The sequence below is a fragment of the Molothrus aeneus genome, chromosome 7, assembly GCF_037042795.1.
Source record: "Molothrus aeneus isolate 106 chromosome 7, BPBGC_Maene_1.0, whole genome shotgun sequence".
NCBI classification, from domain to species: Eukaryota; Metazoa; Chordata; class Aves; order Passeriformes; family Icteridae; genus Molothrus; species Molothrus aeneus.
The window spans coordinates 3102482-3121929 of record NC_089652.1 but is presented as its reverse complement, the minus strand read 5'-3'; the positions used below and the strand labels follow the sequence as shown (position 1 = coordinate 3121929).

General features: G+C 45.9%; 1 protein-coding gene across 1 annotated transcript in view; it reads right to left on the bottom strand.

Annotated features, from left to right (window-relative positions):
* LOC136558617 (leucine-rich repeat flightless-interacting protein 2-like) overlaps positions 1 to 19448 on the bottom strand; it is a 106334-nt gene that overhangs the window by 44853 nt on the left and 42033 nt on the right. The window contains exons 2-6 of the mRNA XM_066553183.1: positions 14853 to 14939; positions 8224 to 8241; positions 4904 to 4951; positions 3607 to 3651; positions 3029 to 3079 (exon numbers count right to left, since the gene is read on the bottom strand). Of these exons, the coding sequence (XP_066409280.1) occupies positions 3029 to 3079; positions 3607 to 3651; positions 4904 to 4951; positions 8224 to 8241; positions 14853 to 14939 (249 nt within the window). The remainder of the gene's footprint in view (positions 1 to 3028; positions 3080 to 3606; positions 3652 to 4903; positions 4952 to 8223; positions 8242 to 14852; positions 14940 to 19448) is intronic.

Here is a 19448-nt window from a genome sequence, read left to right as displayed (position 1 = left end):
TTCATGCTGATGGTGTTGGATTAGAGACAGCCAGCTGGGAAGTGGGAGAACCAGGACAAATGAAACAGAAAAGAGACTGAAGAAAGGCTCGAGAGCCTCAACAAACACAGGCTGATGTTACTGAGCTCCCCTAGGAAAATCTGCATGATACAGAACTGAGCTTGCAGAACTCCTGGAACAGGAGTGGCAGGAGCTGTTGATGGGTTCAGGATCATCAGGGAAGCTGCTGAAGAAGCCTCTCCATGGAGGAGGCACAGACACAGCCCTGGACCCCTGGTCCCTGTTTGCAGCACAGTCACAGCTCTGGAGCCTCAGCCCATCTGCTGGCCTGGTCTAATGAATATCTCTGGAGGTTCTGCAGTGTGTAGGGCTGCCTGCTCTGCCAGAAGCATCCAGAAGCTCCCCAAAAGCTAGCTCAGCACACCTCTGGTGCCTGCAGTCCAGGCATTCACTTCAAAAATATTCCAGGAGAAAAGTGCAGAGTGAAACCCACACAGATCTGTGGGGTGGTGAAGCCCTAGGGAGAAGTGAATGTGTGATATTGGCTCACTTCAGTGAAAACTTCCTGCACAGAAGAGAAGCACAGCTGCAAAAAGGAGCCCCTGGCACCACCAGCCCCTCACAGTGCAAGGAGTCCGAGTGCCAAAGATGGAACAGGAATTTTCCAAAAATGGCATCCTGCAACAATGGAAGGAGAGCCTCCAAAAAGACAGCATCATTCAGAATTCTCCAAGGCATTTTATAAACCCTTCATGGACACAAGGCAACTGTTTCTGATGCTGACTTCAGCCTAAAATAGCTCCAAAGACAAACTCGACCCAAGAACTCAGGTGATTTTTTAAGCTTGGTCAAAATTTATGGGGCTTTTGGCTTTGTTATTTTAAAGACAGATGCAGCAAGAGCCAAACCTTCACAGACTGGCCACAGATGTGGTCAAATGACCAAAAGCATCTGCTGTAAATCCACACTGGGATAGTGATCAGAGAGGCTGTGTACAAGGGCCTGGAGTGACAGGGAAGGAAAGAAGGGCTTCAAACTGACAAAAATTAGGTTAAAATTGGGTAATAGGAAGAAATTCTTCCCTGTGAGGGTGGTGATGCCCTGGCACAGGGTGCCCAGAGAAGCTGTGGCTGCCCCTGGATCCCTGGAAGTGTTCCAGACCAGGTTGGATGGGGTTGGAACAACCTGGGCTAGTGATAGGGGGTGGAACAAGACAAGTTTTAAGGTCTTTTCCAACTCAACCCATTCTGTGATTCTGTCAATTAATTGTGAATAGAACAACTGGAAGATGTAGAAGGCTAAATTTCAGTTCAGACTGGCAAATATTTATGTGCTTCTACAATCCCAGTGACACAAAAATGAGGCAAGGAAGCTCTGTCAAAACTTCTCCTGTGCCTGCCAAAATGTCAGCACATCCACCACCAAATGCTGCTTTTTGGGGACAGGGGCTGTACAACATCACTGAGAAACACCAGGGTGGAAAGTTTCAGGCAGATTCTTCTGTCAGAGAAGGACATTCCTTGCAGAAGTAGGAGGAATTTGGGGCCATCCCACGGAGCAGCTGGAGGCTGATGGTTATCAGAGCCTGAGACTGCTTGGGGGAAAAGGGCCAGAAAAGCTCCTCCAAGGCTTGGTGAGGAGGCAGAATGCAGGGCTTCTGCTCTTTAAATGTATACAAACCCCAGGACTGTGCTGCAAAAGCACCTCAGAAAGAATCAGTGGTGGATTTCCATGAAGAGAAGATATTTCAGAAGAAATATCTCTCTGTAAACACAGAGCCAGTGTGTTTGCATCGTGCCACATTACAGCCAGGGATAAACAACCCATTTGTGTTGTCATCACCTTCCAAACAGACAGAATTGATATTTCAACTGAACTAGAGATCTTTTTTCCCCTCCAAAAAACGCTTCCATATGTCAACATTTAACCCTAAGTAAAATAAACACTGCTTTTCACGTTCTGCTGTGCAGAGAGGCTTTTCTTCACTGAATCTTTGGAGCTTTGAGGCATCTCCTAGCTCTGAAAAGCACTCAAGTTTGTCATCTTGAGCAAAAAAGGTTTTAACAGCATTTCATGAGTAGCAATAAGGATTCCAGTAAAAAGGGAACAAGGCAGCACTTTATATTTTTAAGCACATTTTGTGCAATTTTACAGTGGGATCCCTGAGAAGGCTCTGCAGCAGAATTTTTTTTTTAATGAGTCTTTTAGACAGTATTTAAAAACAGAGTTAAGGTTTATGTAAATGTGTGTTATCTGGGAAAATACTGTCTGGACATTTTGAGGAAAAGACTGTTTGAACTTTTCCTAGAGATGAGTACTCACTGCTTTACTAATCCCAGCTCCACAAAACTCAGATGATTTTCAAGTATTTCTAAAGCATTTTTAAAGCCAGTAACCAGTGACAGGACCTGAGGGAATGGCTGGAGCTGTGTCAGAGGGATTTTGGGGTTAGATATCAGGGAAAGGTTCTTCCCCCAGAGGGTGCTGGGCACTGCCCTGGGAATGGGCACAGTCCCAAGGGTGCCAGAGCTCCTGGAGAGTTTGGACAAGGCTCTCAGGGATGTCAGGGTGGGATTGTTGGGGTGTCTGTGCAGGGACAGGAGCTGGATCAATGGTCCTTGTGGGTCCCTTCCAGCTCAGGATATTCTGTTATTTTATGAGTATTCACCTGCAATTCCAAAGCGCCCAACACTTATTTCCACTGATCAATCACTTCTGGTTTCCTGGGCTAATAAACACTGACCCCACCAGCACTTTCCCCTTCCCAAATTTCCAGTTGCAGGAGTGAAACAGGGGAGCCCACAAGGTGCATGCAGACACCAATGTCTTGGCTGAGTCCCTCCTGCAGGAGTGAAGAGCAGTGACCACAAAGGGCCCTGCACGGGGCACACACTGGAGACAATCAGTGATCCACTTGAAAAAACCCAACATGGAACACGTCCAGGACAGTCCCCTCGGAGTGTGGGGGCACAGGGGACAGTGACAGCCACACACAGACATGCACACAGAGGTTGCACAGTTTACCAACCCTCAGGCTTCCACGGCTACCCACTGACATGCGCTCATCTTCATCCGAAGCCTAGCGAGAGAAAGCGTAGAGACAAAAAAAAAAAAAAAAAACAAAACAGTGAAAAGAACACAGGTAACAGGCACTGATGGCTTTGATGGGACAGGAGGAAGGGAAAGATGCACAAACTCAATGTTTTTACAAAAGAATTTCATTGTAAGTATAAGCAGAAAGCAAATGAAATCACACCCTGCCCAAGAAACAGTCAAGCGTTTTACTGTAGGGTGAAGCAGGAGCTTGCTCAGGTGTTCCCTGCTCTATGCTCTTGGCCCTTTAATGAATATTAAACACTCCAAACAGGTTATTTCCCCCTTTCCACCCCCTTTACTCTTCCACATTTGCAAAAGCTCCCTGGAGTGACTGGGGAGAGAGGGCAGAGAAGTCAGGAAGTGGCTTTGGGGTTTCCACTTGCCGGGGGTGGTGGGAGCTTGTTTTGGTTCCTTTTCTTTTGAGAAGGAAGTGACTTGTACACTTATACAGTTCTGTTTTCTTAATCTGAAATGTCTGGCTGAACAGAAAAAGTAAAAGCAGGTACTGACCGAGGCATTTCTTCGGGCTCTACGGGAATAACGCTCACTGTCTTCCTACCAAGGCAGCAGAGAGAAAACAGAGGGAGGTGTTGAGGGGACAGACACAGCAACAGAGCCTTCCAGAAACACACACTGAACTCCAGCCACTCTTAGGAGCCAGTAAAGTTAAACCAAACAACAGGAGGTGACACCCTGTCAAAGCAGAAAAACCCTTCCTCCCTCCTCTGAGACCCCAAAATTCCTCTCTGCTACACAGCCTCTGTGACACTGGAAACACCATCAGATGTTTTACATTTCAACAAGATGGGTTTAACAAATGGATTTGCCACTGAATTTAAAAACAGCAGTAGAAAACAGCAAAAAAAAAAAAGTTTTAATATTGTAGTCAACAGATTGTCACAGGTGAGCTGATTTCCAAGCAAGGGAACTGCCAGTAAGGTGGAGTTATGCTCATCCAGCAAGGATTTGAAGAGACCCCAGTGGGAGTCTGGGGTGGGTGGGTGGTCCATGCAGACCAGTATTTACTGATTAATTATCAAAGACCAAGGAATTGGGAATTTGGGAAGTTACCTTCCACACTGGAAGCTGGCTGTTCAGTTTTGCCTTTGCCAGTGTTCACTACTCAGTTTTGCAGGGCAAGGCCACAGCTTTCAGCTGGCATGGCTACTAACTGGCTTCATAAACTTAGGGTTGAAACACATTTGAAGCCAGTGACTTCCAGCCCATTAGCAACTTCATCTCCTATCATGGGTGTTAAAACAGTCAGATGTTGCTAGTGGCCAAGTCTGCAGCTCGTATTCACTGGTTTTAGCAAATTCTAAAATCCAGAGCAGGGTATTATTGGAAAAAAGTGAGGATTGCCACATGGCAGTAATAATTCCTTTGAGGGATTTCCCTGGGCCAGTAAGTGCTAAGGGAAATGAAACAGCATGAGTAAAACTTGCCCACAATTTACCTGAAGGCAGATTTAAGAAGACTCAAGTGGTGATGAAACCCACAAAAAGTAAAATGAGCACAATTACTCCCTGCATCCCAAGGGGCTTTAACAGGTTTTTACTCTAACCTAATCTTCCAACGATAGCGTGGACACAGGTCTGTAAAAAGAGATGGCTCGAACCCAGTCCTTGCCAGTTTTAAGCTGATCAAAACTCACATTTCAGTTGGAAAAGCAAGACTGTGGGATTGCTTGGAGTGGAACTCACACTCCCAGTGGATGAAAATACCTACTTGGAGGGATCTCAAACTCTATGAACTACACAGAACTGCCACACGTAAAAGTTGTTGAGCTACGTTGATCAAGTCCTACCATCCATTGCTCGATGTCTCCCCACTTAGTATCCAGCCCATAATATTTCTACAGACAGAAAAGGGAAAAAAACCCAGAATTTAGATGAGAAAAGCAGACACAGAACATTTAGGCATGCACTGCCAGGCCTTGGCCAAGCCACACAGCTCCACATGACTGTGCCAGTGAGAGCTGTGCCGCGTGGCACCAGAGTGAATGCCTGGAAAAAGCTGCCTGGAAAGGGGAAAGGGGAGATTGGGCATCACCAAGGTGCTCAGCAGCTTCCTCTCCCTCAGCACTGCAAAACCCCCTGTGCTGGGGGAGAGGAGCAAGGAGAGTAATGAGTCTTGAATTCCTGACCCAGTTAAGTCAAGGCTCATTACAAGGGAGGCGAGCACAGGACACTTCCAGGATGAAAATTGCTGTCAAATCATGTTTCCCGTAAAGGTCTGTCAAACTGGGCAGACAAGTTGGGTACAACTCATCTCTGGGCACCCTGATTTGCTGGATTAGAGCTCCACAGAGCTCCTTTCAGAGCACCAGGCTTTTTGCCTACGTTTGACCCACCTCAGCGCAGTGGCAGCACCAACAAGGGTACAAGAGGACAAGATCCACCAGTGCAGGCAAGACAACACTGGGAACTTCCCAATGAACTTGAATTTCCCCCAGGCAGCAAGTTATTCAAAGATCCACAGGTTTAATGGGACTTTTCTTCCTCCCCAAAGAAGCCTGCAAATCTGGTCTCAGGAATTTTGTGTTTTTAATGGTGTCCATTAAAATGATTCCTGTGTGAATTAAAATCACTGGCTTAAAGCGCAACAATAGGCAAATGGCAATCCTACTTAATTAAGGAAGAATATGTATTTTAGAGCTTTCTTACAGGCTTGAGGAAGCAGGAGTATCAACAGCCAAAACCTTAGGAAATTATTTTTAAAAAAATCAGGAACCTGTTCTGTATTGCACTCTGGTTTTAGCACTCACTCAATGGTATTAATGTAATTTTATTTTCACCCTTAAAACCTCATTCACCATTTACTGATAAACCAAACCAAACAGCTGCACATTCTTCAGTGCTGTATTACTTTATTCCCACTTCAGATTCATAACCCATGCACCAGCTTGTTATAAAAGTAACTGTCATGCACATCTCAGCCTGAGAATGATCCCTGAGAATTCCATGAACTCCCAGAGCTGAGTACACGATGAGAACCTACAGATTATATGCTTTGTAGTAAAGCAGGTCAGGTAAAGCCTTATTAGAGGCTTTTTAGCCATTAACAGACTGAGAACATTTTCCTACACTAGACATCAATTTAAAAAACTGAAACACAATATTAAAATGGAGAATCCTTTTTCACACATAGGAAGGATCCATAAACACATTGTAATTTTTTTTAGGGTTTGCTGCTTTCTTTTCATGCCCTCTCACTGTCTGACAGTGGTTTATGAATTCAGCCTTGCAAAAGGCAGATAAGGAAACAGCCCTTACAAGACTTGCTATGTCACAGTTTAGGTTCCACTTACAGGCTTTTCCTTCTCCATTTCAAATTACTCAGCTACATGCTTAACATCCCCTGAAGAAAAATCTTAATGAATGAGACTGCCAGAGACTATTTTAATTTATAATCTTTAAAAGAACACGTGTCATACTGGACTGAACTGGCAGCTTTTGAGCTCTCAAGTATTTTGACCCCTCACAGCCACTTTTCTCAGTTCTCCCTCTACACCAACTCTTCTGTTCTGTCTCCAGGGGCCTGATTCCAATGGGTTGAAGGAGGAAATGCTGCTTTTCCATTCATTCAGGTTTCAGTTAGAGGCCCTTGCTGGACTCAGGTTCCCTTCCACCTCGAAAAGTGATATTACAATTCAATAATTAATGATGTTAATACCACTGAGAGAGAATTCCAGATGCGATTCGCTCACTGAGTGCCAGCGAAACTGCCGGACTCACAAACTCACCGTGGGATGTTGGGAGCACAACCCACTTATCTCCTCATCCATGTCAGGACACCAACAGTAAACAACCTCCTTGGCTCCCAGGGGGCTGCTTCTGCATCAGGAGGTTAAATTAATTCCCATAAAGAAGATTAATAAGGAGCCTGTCCATCCATGGGCAGACACTGAGTCACTCAGCGCGCAGTCAACTCCAGAAATAAAACCAGGAGTGAGAGGGACTTGTTGCCAAATTCATGGGGCCAGGATTAAATACCAGAGCACATGATTTGAGCAGCTCTTTTCATATACATACACACTCAAAGAGGAGAACAGCACTCCCAAGAAGCACATGCAGGGCTGGGTCAGGCTTTGAAACATGCAGTTAGGGCAGCTGGAGTGCCAGAACAAAACCAAGCACACTGTGGTTTAGGGAGACATTCAGCACTCAGCAAGCAATAAAAACACTCAGAAAAAAAAAAAAAAAAGAGAAATATTCAATAAGGTAGAAAATGGCAGGCTTGAAGAAAAATGTGCTTTCTCCCTCCCTGGAAAAATCCTTGGGAGTTATTTCTGTTTCTAGGTGCCACTCAGCTCACATGCTGAAAGTGTAGAACAGCCAGGCTGTTATATTCAGTTCTTTTCAGATGTCTGGCTGTTATTTCAGCCAGACATCACGACACAAACCCCAAAATCTCTGTTTCTACATGGCAAGTGACCTCAGTTAGAGCTACTGTTATCATCCTCTTTGCCATCATTGTGGAAAGGAAACTGGGAAGAGGGAAGAGATCATGACTTTAAACTGAGATGACAGAGGATTAAACAATATAAAATCACGTTTAATGTGCGGGTTGAAGGCCATACCATTTATTTACCCAAGGACTATGAATTCAAACACAGCATCCCTGATTTCCTTCAGTGACTTTGTGCAAATAAAGTCATCTGCAAGTCATTCTTCCTGCTGGCACCTGTTAAATGCTTGCCCAGCCTGAAACACTCCAGTGATTTTCTTGGCCTTCAGCACATGAACAGAGGTGACACAGGGAGCCACTGTGCCCTCCTGTGACCCTGCTTTGCCAAGTCACTTCTCTGCTATTGCTTATCCTTTGCCAAACAGGCTGTAGAAAAAAATCACATTAAGTGCCTGACCAGACACCTTGCATGGGTCATCTTCCCCCACTGCCCTTGACTGTCCACCCCACAAGATTATGGGAGGGGAGGGCAGAATTACACAGAAATTTGCAGCCTGCTGGGCATCTCCCACTCTTCAGAGGATTTCCAAGGTTGGACTCGAGGATTTTGGAGGTCTTTTGCCACCTAAATGGCTGTGTGGTTGTGAAACTGTAGCAAGACTCACAGGGTGGGAAGAAGAAGGCATGCAAACAAGAAGGAAAGCGAGCAAGCCCTACCTTCTGCACCTGATAGATCTGGGGGGAAAGGGAGAGGAAAAAACAAGGAACAAAGCTAGCATGAATGATGGGTACATTGCAATGCTCCACAGCTCCTTCTGGAGGGAAAAAACAGCATTTATAGAGAAAATACAGCAGAACATCAATACACAGAAGAGCACAGTGAAGCCCTGTGGATTTAGGCAGGACAAAAGCAGTGTTTGCATCGTGGGCCTCCTCCATGTGACTGGCTAGGGCACAGCATTCCTGCTCCCATTCCCACCAGGCTCTGGGGTGCACATGGGACATTTTATCCCCAGGCTTTGCACCAGGCCAGAGCCCAGCCCAGCTGTGAGCCAGGACCTCTCATTTTTCCAGCCTTGCCTCCAAAACAGGAATGGATGCCCAAATACTCACCCGGGATGAGCTGTGTATCTACCAGCACAATAAAAGCAAACAGCATTAACTACAGATCAACTGTTCCTCTTTGGAGGATAGAATTTGTCCTTGAGGGATAAATCACAGTTACAAAAGCACCAACCCCACACACCTCTCACCTGGGCACAGCACAGTGCCAGTGTGTGAAAATTCCCGGGAAATTCCTTGCACGGCCTTAAAGGATCCCTGCAGGTTGTTCTGTCAATTTTTAATGTTTCTGTGGAGCCTCACACTATTTTCAGGCTTTAATAAATGCCCTGCTGACACTGTTGTTCCATAGTCTTGGAGCACTTTGATAAGACACAAAACCTTTACAGCCACTCTACTGCACCTGAATTTTGTGCTCTTGGAGAACTGCCCTTGACTGATGAGCTTTGTGAATCCACATGAAAACAGAAAACAGGTTTTTTCTCACATCTTTCCTGAAACCAGAAACGTTGCTGGTTACCCCAAAGAACCCTTCTTGTTCCAAACCACCTGGCTGGCTGCACAGTCCTCTGGGGGCAAGGCAGTCAAGTCTCCCAGATTTTGGGGTATTTGGAGGATCCCTGGCATTCACTGCTCTCAGGGATACCTCATGGGAACCTGGATCCCAGTGCTGGGAAGCAAAGCTTATGTCTCTCAATCCCTGCCCTCCTGATCAGGTTCCCCTTCACAAAGGACGACTGCACAACGGAGATTAATGCCTCAGCAGCTTTAATTCCCATTCCAGCAAGCACAGGAGGGAAAATTAGGACCATTTAAAAATCAGCACTCCCACCACACAAGTAACCACCCCACTTCCCTTTCCCTAAGAAAGCCATGGAGAGGAAAATGGAAGTGGGCCCTCCCCCAAGGCTGCACCACAATTCCAATTTCTGGCTTCTCCATGGCACACTCAGAGTGCCTTTCATCCACACACACAGGAGCCAAACACCACAGGTTCAAATGTGGCAATTACCACACAGCTGATTAACCTCAAAGCTTTAACTTTTCCATGCTGTTTTTTTTTTTTTTTTCACCCACTCCTGGAGGCAGCTCCATGGAATCCTTATTTTTCAAAGCCCAGTGCTCCAGGCCTGGCACAGCAGGTATTCATGCCCTGCTGAGTCCAAAGCAAGGCACACAAGGAGCCTCGTGCCCAGGACCCAAATTGCCAATGGACAAGATAACAACGGGGCCCTTGTTCAGGCCAGGCACTGTGGGGGGAGGTGGGGAGGCCTCAGGGATAAAGCCAAATTCATCATTCAACGATTCCAGCATTTTATAAAACCTGGAGTTTTGGAGGAACCCATTAGCCAACAGGCATTACAGCTCTGCTCCGAAGTGACTGGTCCCTCAGCAGTGCACGAGGGAAAGGTGTCCCTGTCCATGGCAGGGAGGCTGGAATCAGGGGGTTTTTGAGGGTTTTTCAAACCCAAGCCATTTTAGGATTCTCTAATGACATTATCCTCTTTAGAAGAAACATACACTTTTAAACAATCACCTCTGTTGCAGATGTGTGCCTCCAAAAAAGAGTCAATACACATCTAAGCAGTCAAATGCTTTAAAGAGCACTTTCCTGTATTAGGGTACACAGTTTTCTGTATTAGGGTATGACCAAAAAACCCAAATGTGTTTCATCCACAGTATTAACAGCAGACAGCTTTCCTGATTTCCTCATCAAAGGAGGTTGCCCACAAAAATAAAATTTTTCATAGAAGTAGGTTTAAAACTGGACAGAAAAAGCCAGTGTTAGATGGTGGCAGAAGAGTCTGCTAAAAACATCATCTACATCATCCCTCTTCAAAATTTCCTGGGCATCTTCACAGTGAGTGTGTAAGACACAGATGAACCACCATAAACCTCCTTCATTTCTTCCTTGCTTATGTAAGCACCAAGTTTCATAGCCAGTCTCACCCCTCCCCATTCGAGCCACAAGAATCTGCTTTTCCCTTTTTTTTTTTTTTTTTACTAGAAAGCATTGGTGGCACATTTTATTCCAAAGAAATATGAATCCAAAGGGGGAAAAATATGTGCAAGTGAGGTAAGGAAGGAATTTACAAAACAGCCAAGGCAAGTTTCATGCTGTGCCCTTAAAGCAAGTGCTGCAAATGAAGGCAGGAGACGAGCACAGCGCACTTGCCTTGAACCAGAAGTACAGGCTCATCTGCTGTGTGAACTGGCAGGGAAGAATCTTATCCCACCGATTAAGGAGTGGGAGGAGATCAGTCTCTTTTCACTTCAGGCACTAATATCAGCTTGCACTGTGGTCTCCAAGTGTCAGCCCTTGAAGAGACATTTAAAGCCTTGCCAGCAGAACACACAGAAAGCACTCCTACAGAAAGCATTCTCTGCAATTAGCCCTACTGCTGCAGCTTTCACGTGTCTCAAAACTGTTACTGTTAAATATGGCTTGGGAAAAAAAGGGTTTAATACATTTCAGGTCAAACTTCTGACAGAAAAAATAAATGCACAGGAAAAAAAAAATTCTTCCTCCAATTTTACCTTGTAGCCCCTGAGAATTAACAAATTGTTACTCAGAAAAACTGGGCTGCCCACTCCTGGCTTGCTGTTCTGCCTGAATTAACAATAAATACCTGAATGCACACAGGAATTTGTCTCAGGACCAGGCACATCTCAACAGTACAAGCAAAAGGACTGGCCTCAGACTCTGCAGCTGGAAACCAAGTGTTTCAAAAGCATGGCAGCATGGTATGGTAAACCAGGACCCATCACTGCTCTGACTCCCACCAGTGCTGGGAAACCAGGGAAAGGAGGAAATACCACATATTTTAATTGTCCTTCCAGCTCAGAAAGGCCCTGGCAATAAGAGCTGTCCTGCACTCACTGATGTGTGGAAGCAAACCAGAGAATTTAACCAGACCTCCAGATTAATTATTTACATTTTTGGTGGGTAACAACAACAAAGCAGCTCTGAATGAGAAGTCAGAAGCATTCAAGCTGTAACACTTGTCAGACCTGTGCCTTTCCTAAAGCCTCATCACCAAAAATACATCGTCTAATAAATACAGAAATTGATTCACATCTCTGTGATTCAGGAGTGATCAACACCCTTATCTTCAGAGGGACTCCCCATGTCCTGGGCTGATCCCACAGTGTGGGCAGCAGGAAAGGGGGGAATTCTGCCCCTCTGCATGGCTCAGGTGAGACCCCACCTGCAGAGCTGCTGGAGGAAGCACCAGGATGATCAGAGGGATGGGACAGCTCTGCTGTGGGGAAAGGCTGGGGGAATTGGGAATGTTCCAACAGGAGCCCCATCCAACAGGAAAGATGGTGGAACACAAAGGAACTGGAGTGACAGGACAAGGGGGAATGGCTTCCCACTGCTGACATTGGATATTGGGAAGGAATTCTTCCCTGTGAGGGTGGGCAGGCCCTGGCACAGGGTGCCCATGGAAGCTGTGGCTGCCCCTGGATCCCTGGAAATGTCCAAGACCTGGTTGGACAGAGCAACCTGGGCTAGCGGAGGTGTCCCTGCCCATGGCAGAGGGTGGAACAAGTTAAATTTTAAGGCCCTTTCAACTTAATACATGCTGGAATTCTGTGATCAGGTCACAATGCTTGTGCTCACTTTTTTCTTCAACCTCAGAAAACACTTTTCATGTACCCAGCTTATACTTCCCTAGAAACTCGTGGTCACCTTCTCCTCTTTAGCTTCCCTTCCCTGGAGAAAAAAACACAAAAAAACAACAAAGAAAGCAAACCAAAACAGCCAAACCACTGGCACAGTTACCCTTCTTTGTGCTGCCTTGCACGAGGAGGTGCTAGGTGAGCAGATGATGCTGCCTCTGGAGCACACCTGCAATCCTGCCCCACCGCAGAGCAGTCTCCCACAAGAACTTTCCCACATCTCCCCCTGCAACTGAGAGCTCTCTGCCAGAAGCCCAGCTATTCCTACTGCACAATTTCTCAATCCTATGTGTAGACTCTTCATGCAAAAGTCACCCAATTACTTTAAAATGAGGGAAATGAAGTGCAAGATTGAGAAATGTCATAAATATGAGGTGGTGGGCAGGAGAGGAGCCAGTTTCCAAACCCAAATCATTAAAACACTTTCTTTCACTGCCATAGTTATAGCCTGTAATGGTAGCACCTGGAAACTTTTAACTCAGACCAGCAGTGTAAATATATTTCCAAGTAATCCATGCTCCACAAGAAGCCTGCCAGGGCATGCACACGGCTTAAAGCATGAAAGACTACACGCACACGCAATAAATTCATTTATTGCTTTTTAACTCCCAGAAGGGAGTTAGGGCTCTAAAAAGCCTTCTGAAGTAGTAAAGCAAGTGCTTTAACTTCTGGTTATTTAACATGGCAGCAGTGGAAAAGCGCTCCTTATGTTTCTGAAAAGTTTGCAAAGGGAAATGAAGATGGCAGAGAACCAGGTGTACAGATCCCAGTGTCACAGCAGGTTCCCCTCCAAGGAAGGGGTAGGTGCCAAATATCTTGTGTTGATCACTGCTTGGGATTTTCTGTATTTATGTTTTATTATACCTGCAAGACACTTGTGGCAATGAAAAACTTCCTGCAGGTATCCTTAACATGTCTACCTGGCATCTGGGGGCTAAGATTAAACTATTTCCAAAAGTTACAGAATACCCAAGCGTGCAAATATTAATTAAATGTGTCATTTGTGCCAGTGAGTTACTAAGCAGATTGTGATGGATATCTGGCTGAGCTTTCAATGACTGTGGTATTTCAGAGGGACATCCTGCCCTACCCAATTTCTATCTATAAAAAGCTTTCACAGGTTTTCAGATGACAAGCCCTTAATTGCAGGAGCTTTAGTTTTCACACCTAAATTTCAGTTTACCAAGACACCCTTTGTAGCATCAGCTTTTAATCTGCAAAGGGGTCATCAGATTCATTAAGTCACCTGTAAATTAGATGGTGTCAGCTGCCAGGACGCCCCTATTTACTTTGCTACCCAAACAAAACACGTGGTGCCTGTTTAGCACAGCCCTCCCACGGCTGCTCCCAAGTCCCCCCACCCCAGCTGCCAGCTCAGCAGTGACAGCACTTCCCAGGCTGGGCTAGGCTGCAAGAAACATCCTTCAGAAAGCAGCAACTGCAGCAGGAGAAGGCTCCCACCTTCCCCAAGCTCTGTGCTTGCAGCAAGGGAGCTGAGACACATCCAGACCTGCCTCACCAGAAGCTGAGCATGGGCAGCCTGCCCAGGAGCTTCTCTGTGGGCTGGCTGCTGCAGCCTGCACTGGCACTGCTCTGCTGTCACATCCTGAGCCACATCCTGCTGCCACCTCCTGATTCACTGCTCCAAAGCTCAACCAGATCCTGCTCTGCACCCTAAAGCAAATGTAGGACCACTGAGTTACAGAATGGCCTGGGTTGGAAGGGACCTTAAAACCATCCAATTCCACCCCCTCCTATGGGCAGGGACACCTTCCACAATCCCAGGGTGCTCCAAGCCCCATCCAGCCTGGCCTTGGGCACTTCCAGAGATCCAGGAGCAGCCACAGCTTCCATGGGCACCCCGTGCCAGGACCTGCCCACCCTCACAGGGAAGATGTTTTTCCTAATATCCAATCCAACTCTGCCCTCTGTCAGAGTGAAGCCATTTCCCTTTCTTCCCGTCCCACATTAATTACTAGTATGTATTCCCAGACCTTGCCCCCAGACTCCCTACTTTTTCTTTCTCCTTCAAAAATCTACTGAAAAAACTAAATTGTGATTACTGTTGTCCCTCTTGCAGCCACTCTGCCGTTTCACTGAATGCACATCACCAAGCACAACTTTTGAGAGCTTCTGGTTCAGTTCACCAGGTAGGTAATGCTTTGCCTACAAGTGCAGCTTCTACCCTTGCCCCTGCCAGGAGCAGCCCATCCTTTTTACAAACCTGGGGAGGGCACCAGCTTCATAGCAGGAAGCAGAACAACTTCCCACTGGAGTTACACAAAGGGCCAGGAATCTTCCATATTCATTGGATTTCTAACAAAGTGATAAGAATCCACCACCTCCACAAGGAAGCTGCATACTTCAAAGTTTAACATTAAACAAGAATTACTAATCACCAGGATTTTCTGTGAATAATTATGCCAGCTTCACCGAGATAAAATCCTTGCCACGATCCGCGTTTTTTCCAGGTTTTCTATGATCAACATTAGCTCCACGCAGACTATTTCAACAAAACACAGACGAGCCCTCTGTTCCAGGATCCCTGAACATCCTCCTCCCTGGATACAACCCAGGCACCCCCAGAGCCCCGGCCTTACCTCCTTCTGCTGCCTCTCCAGCTCTTTCATCCGGATCTCCCGCGCCTCCGCCCGCGCCGCTCGCTTCGCCGCGAGTCTGGCTTCAGCCTGGGAAGGGGAACACAGGGATGGGATGAGATCAAAGCTGGGCAACCCAACGGGGAACAAGCTCTGGAAGCAGGGCAGGGAATGGGGAGGTCTGACTGGGCAAGGCTGTAAACACATCTGTAGGAGTTAATTCCCTATTGCAGGTAATGGCCCTGCCTTCCCTAACTTGTTATCGTAACACCCCCGTGCAGGCACTACCCTCCCTGAGCACCCTTGTGTTTAAAAGAGATCTTTAATTATTATTTGTGTGGCTGGAGAGGAAGCAGGTTGATTTATTTAAGAAAGGCAGGTTTTGCTCTTTTTGTTTTGGGTTGTTTTGTTGGTTCCCCCCCCCCCTGCAGTGTGGATTATTTTTTATTGATGAATTAATTTGACCAACAACAAACATATTATGTGCCATTTTTCCTAACCACTGACACTGTGCACACATACCTGGGCACAGGATTTGGGTAAACACTGGAGTTCAGTATGCACAGCTAAGGCTGAAATTATGGAGAGAAAATGCACTAGCTCCATTATAAATCTCCAAAATTCCATATTCCAGTCCAAACCTCGCTGGAATGGAATTCTGCCAAGAACAAGAACAGACCTCTCAAGAGATCTACAGTGCTTCCTCACTTCAGCCCAGTTGAAAGTGATGGAACATCATACAGAGTAACATTTTTAATATTCTGCTTTAAATCCCAGGCAAAGCCAGTAGATCTTAGAGAGGAAAAAGTAAAATTAGCTCAGGCTTGGTACAGCACAACGGTGAGCAGCTCAGAACAGCTCAGCAGGGAGCCAAAGGCACAGCTCACAGCCAGTCACCCTGGTGTTACACCCAACTCCTCTGCTTCTGAAACCTTTCACTGTTAAGTACAGCATCCAAATTGACAGGAAAATCCACCATAACAGCAAGGTCAAGCACACAGAGAAATCAAAACACTGGTGTTTTCAGTAGTGTTTCTAAACAGAAGGAAAACCACCAAAAAAGAGAAAGGTGCAATTTCTTTTCCCTTCTGTAAGTGCAGTCACCACTCAAACCCAGGGGAAAGGGTCACAGCCTTCAAAAGCACAAACCAAACATGGGGGAAAAATGCCAAAAAAGGGAGAATGATGGTTGAAACTTGCAGTTAACAGAAAAGGGCTGATGAAAATCTGAAAATCAAGCACAAGCTGATGCACGGGAGGACCAGGAGCCTTGTGATGATGTAGATCTTAAAACCTTGGAGGAGACCAAGAGGGGATCTCATCAATCCATACAAATCCATACAAATATCCCAAAGACCACCAAGAGGGTGGTGACAGACTCTTCTTAGTGGCAGGATGAGGAGCAATGGCCATAAACTGAACCACAAGAAGTTCCACCTCAGCACGAGAGAGAACTTCTGTTCACTGAGGGTGGCAGAGCATGGAACAGCTGCCCAGGGCAGCTGTGGAGTCTCCCTCTCTGGAGGCATCCCAAACCCATCTGGACATGTTTCAGTGTCACCTGCTCTAGGTGACCCAGGGGATTGGACTGGGACTCCAGAGGTCCCAGTGAAAAATGACTTCTAGAAAGGAAACAAGCCTTCTCAGAGAATTTTTAAAAAGCCCATGGCAGAAAGAGCACAGGGCTGGCTTTGCACAGAGCTGCTCTCCCTTGAGTTCTTTGCCTGAATTTCGAGGTAAGTGGCTCTGCCATGGACAGACACTCGTAGCAGGAGCAGACCCTCCACACCTGCACCCAAAACCATCCCCTGCCATAACCTGTTACTTACAGAGCCAGGTGACAGCAGGCTCTGGGTGCAGGCATGAATCCCCAAATGTGTTTTCAACAATACCTCCCAACCTGAAGCAGTCTGTGCAGGAAAAGAAAGCCCCAGCCCTGCTTCTGGGCAAAGCCTGGGTGAATCCCTGGCAGGCAGTGCCCTGACCCACCTGCAGTGTTTGGAATTGCTGATGACACCCAGTATCCAAACATGCCCTCAAAAGTGTGCTGAAGGCACGAAATCACAGCTCTGGAAATAAGCCTGGTATTGACTTGATGTGATCCCTCCTGTTTATTCAAAAATAAACACTTCTGTTTATTTAAATAAACAGTGGCAAACCCCACCTGACAGAGGTGAGGAATAACACCAGCACAAACTGGTTTTATCTTATGGAAAACAATGGGCCCTAAAGTCTCCATAAGCAAAACACACCAAAAATACAGGCTGTGTATCCCCAACCTTCCTCCCAATAGAAAAAGATTATTTGGATGTTAACATGATTGTAGCTGTCATCCTCATGAATTTCAATAACCAGCTGAGCTTTCACATCAGAACTAGGTGCATATATGGAAAATTCAGATATAATTCAAATGATACATATTTACCCTTGTTTTCCTTGTATGATAAGGGCCAAAGGACTTACACATTTGCTAGCTATGTTGCAGAATTATATATTCTCCCAGAAGCAAGCACAATACAATATGAAATGAAGGAACTTGAAAAATAATTTTAAAATTTAGCCAGTTTTTTTCAGACCTTCCTGAGAATGAGGCTTGTCAGTTTCTAAATTACAGATACCAACTGCAGGAAGTTAAATGAATTTTACCTTGTGCAAAACCACACATTTTGTGTGTCATTTCTTAGGATATAATTCTGCTTTTAGTGCCAATCCATGGTGCATCTCTACTTTATTCTATTTCATCTTTGCAGCCCTCCAGCTGCCCATTTAAAGCCAACCTGCAAATCTTGTAAGAATAAAAAAACATTTTCACTCAGCAGCTTTGACTAACAATGGCTTACATCCTAGAACAAGCATATTGTTTATTTATGAACTTTTTCTTTCCATGACCACATCAGCCTTAAGTATCTTTAAATAAAAAAAAACCCAGAAACTGTATCCTGGGTTCTTGAACTTTAAGCTAAAAACCTGTGGTCATCACAGACTGGTACCTTTGTAAGAAGTCATCAAGTGTTATTCCATCCTGAACACTCATATTTTAAAGCAACTCATTTTCATCACATCGAGACAAATAATTACAGAATTGTTTGGGCTGGAAGGGACCTCAGGAGGTCTCCAGTCCACCTTCCTGCCCAAAGGAGGGTCAGCATCACATTCAGATCACACTGCTTAGGGCTTGCTCCAGATGGCTCCTGAAAACCTCTGAGTTTGGTGGCTCTGCAGCCTCTCCAGGCTCCTGTTCCCCTGCCTGACCATCCTCATGGAGTAAAGGAATAAGTCCCCACCAAATCATGCTCTTGGCGCCTTAGTAACTCCAACTTCTCTGTCAGAAGGCTGCTGTCCCTTTAGGGCTGCATCAAGCACTAAGGAATATTTTCAAGCACGTTCTCAGGGATGTCTGGGTGCCATTTAGATGATTACACAGTTATTTTCACCGTGGTTCCTGACCAAACACCAGCTCATTTGTGCTGGACAAAGGAGGGTTTGTAAGAAACAGGCCATCCTTCCCTAAAGGGTTTTTGAGCCCACAGCAAAATGAGGGAAGGGGGGGACAGGAAATATGCAAAGAGGAGGAAAAAAAGCCTTCAGTATGTGAGGCTACCCACAAGTCTTGGAGGGTTCTCTCCAGCTCAACAGAAATAACATCATGCTATAGCCAGGCCAACCATCAAATGGTCAACCTGTGGCCTTTATAATCTCACTTCTAGCATGCTTTGGTGGATGGAATTACTTAACTCAGAATGAATTGTTTTTTAATACTCTGTAGGTGGCATTGGCGATGAAGCTGGTGTCACCTGTGAGCTCAGAGGAGGTAAATCCATCAGGACAGGGAGGAGCCCACATCTCACTGGGCAAGAGGTTATCAAAGTCAAACCAAAGGCTGGTAGCAAGCCTAACAAATCCTGCAGTGAGGGTGGGAGCCGGTTGCACGCAGGTTTTCCTGTGCCAAAGCCCAGCTCAGGTACAGTGGGTGCCCCCCAGCACGGCACAGGGCATGGACACCCAGAACAGCCCCAGCTGCTCAAGCTGTGAACCTTTAGGAGATGTAAGAATAAAAACACAGGCCAGACTTTCAGACACACACAGAGGAGTGTCAGATTTATTGTGGGCCTCTTCCTCAGCAGCACGGGCGTGATGGAACGCATCGGGGTTTGTCAGACCACACTCTCTGAGCCTCTTGGACTCTGCTCTGTGCTATAAATACCTTGATTTCTTGCACAGCCTGCAAGCAGCAACGCTAACTTTACATTTCTCTCTCTGTGCTGACTAAACCAAAACAGGCTTTGCCTGGCTGACTTTGGTCTTTGTCCAGCCCAAGCACTTGACAGAGCCGAGTCACCTCGAAGGGCAGTAGCAGAGACACACTGCAGCCTGCAAGAGACACTGCTTAACATTAGAAAACCACCCAAAAATTCACATGCTTCTGAAATTCAGCTTACTAAAAGCTGTTCTTTAGGCTGCCTAAGGCATAAATAACTATTCAAGGAATGAAAGATTAAAAAAAAAGAAATTAGAAATCACTAAGACTGAAGAAGTCCCCTTGACTTCTTAAAATCATCTAAAATTCATCAGTGACTCAGCAAGCAATACAGGCCTCAA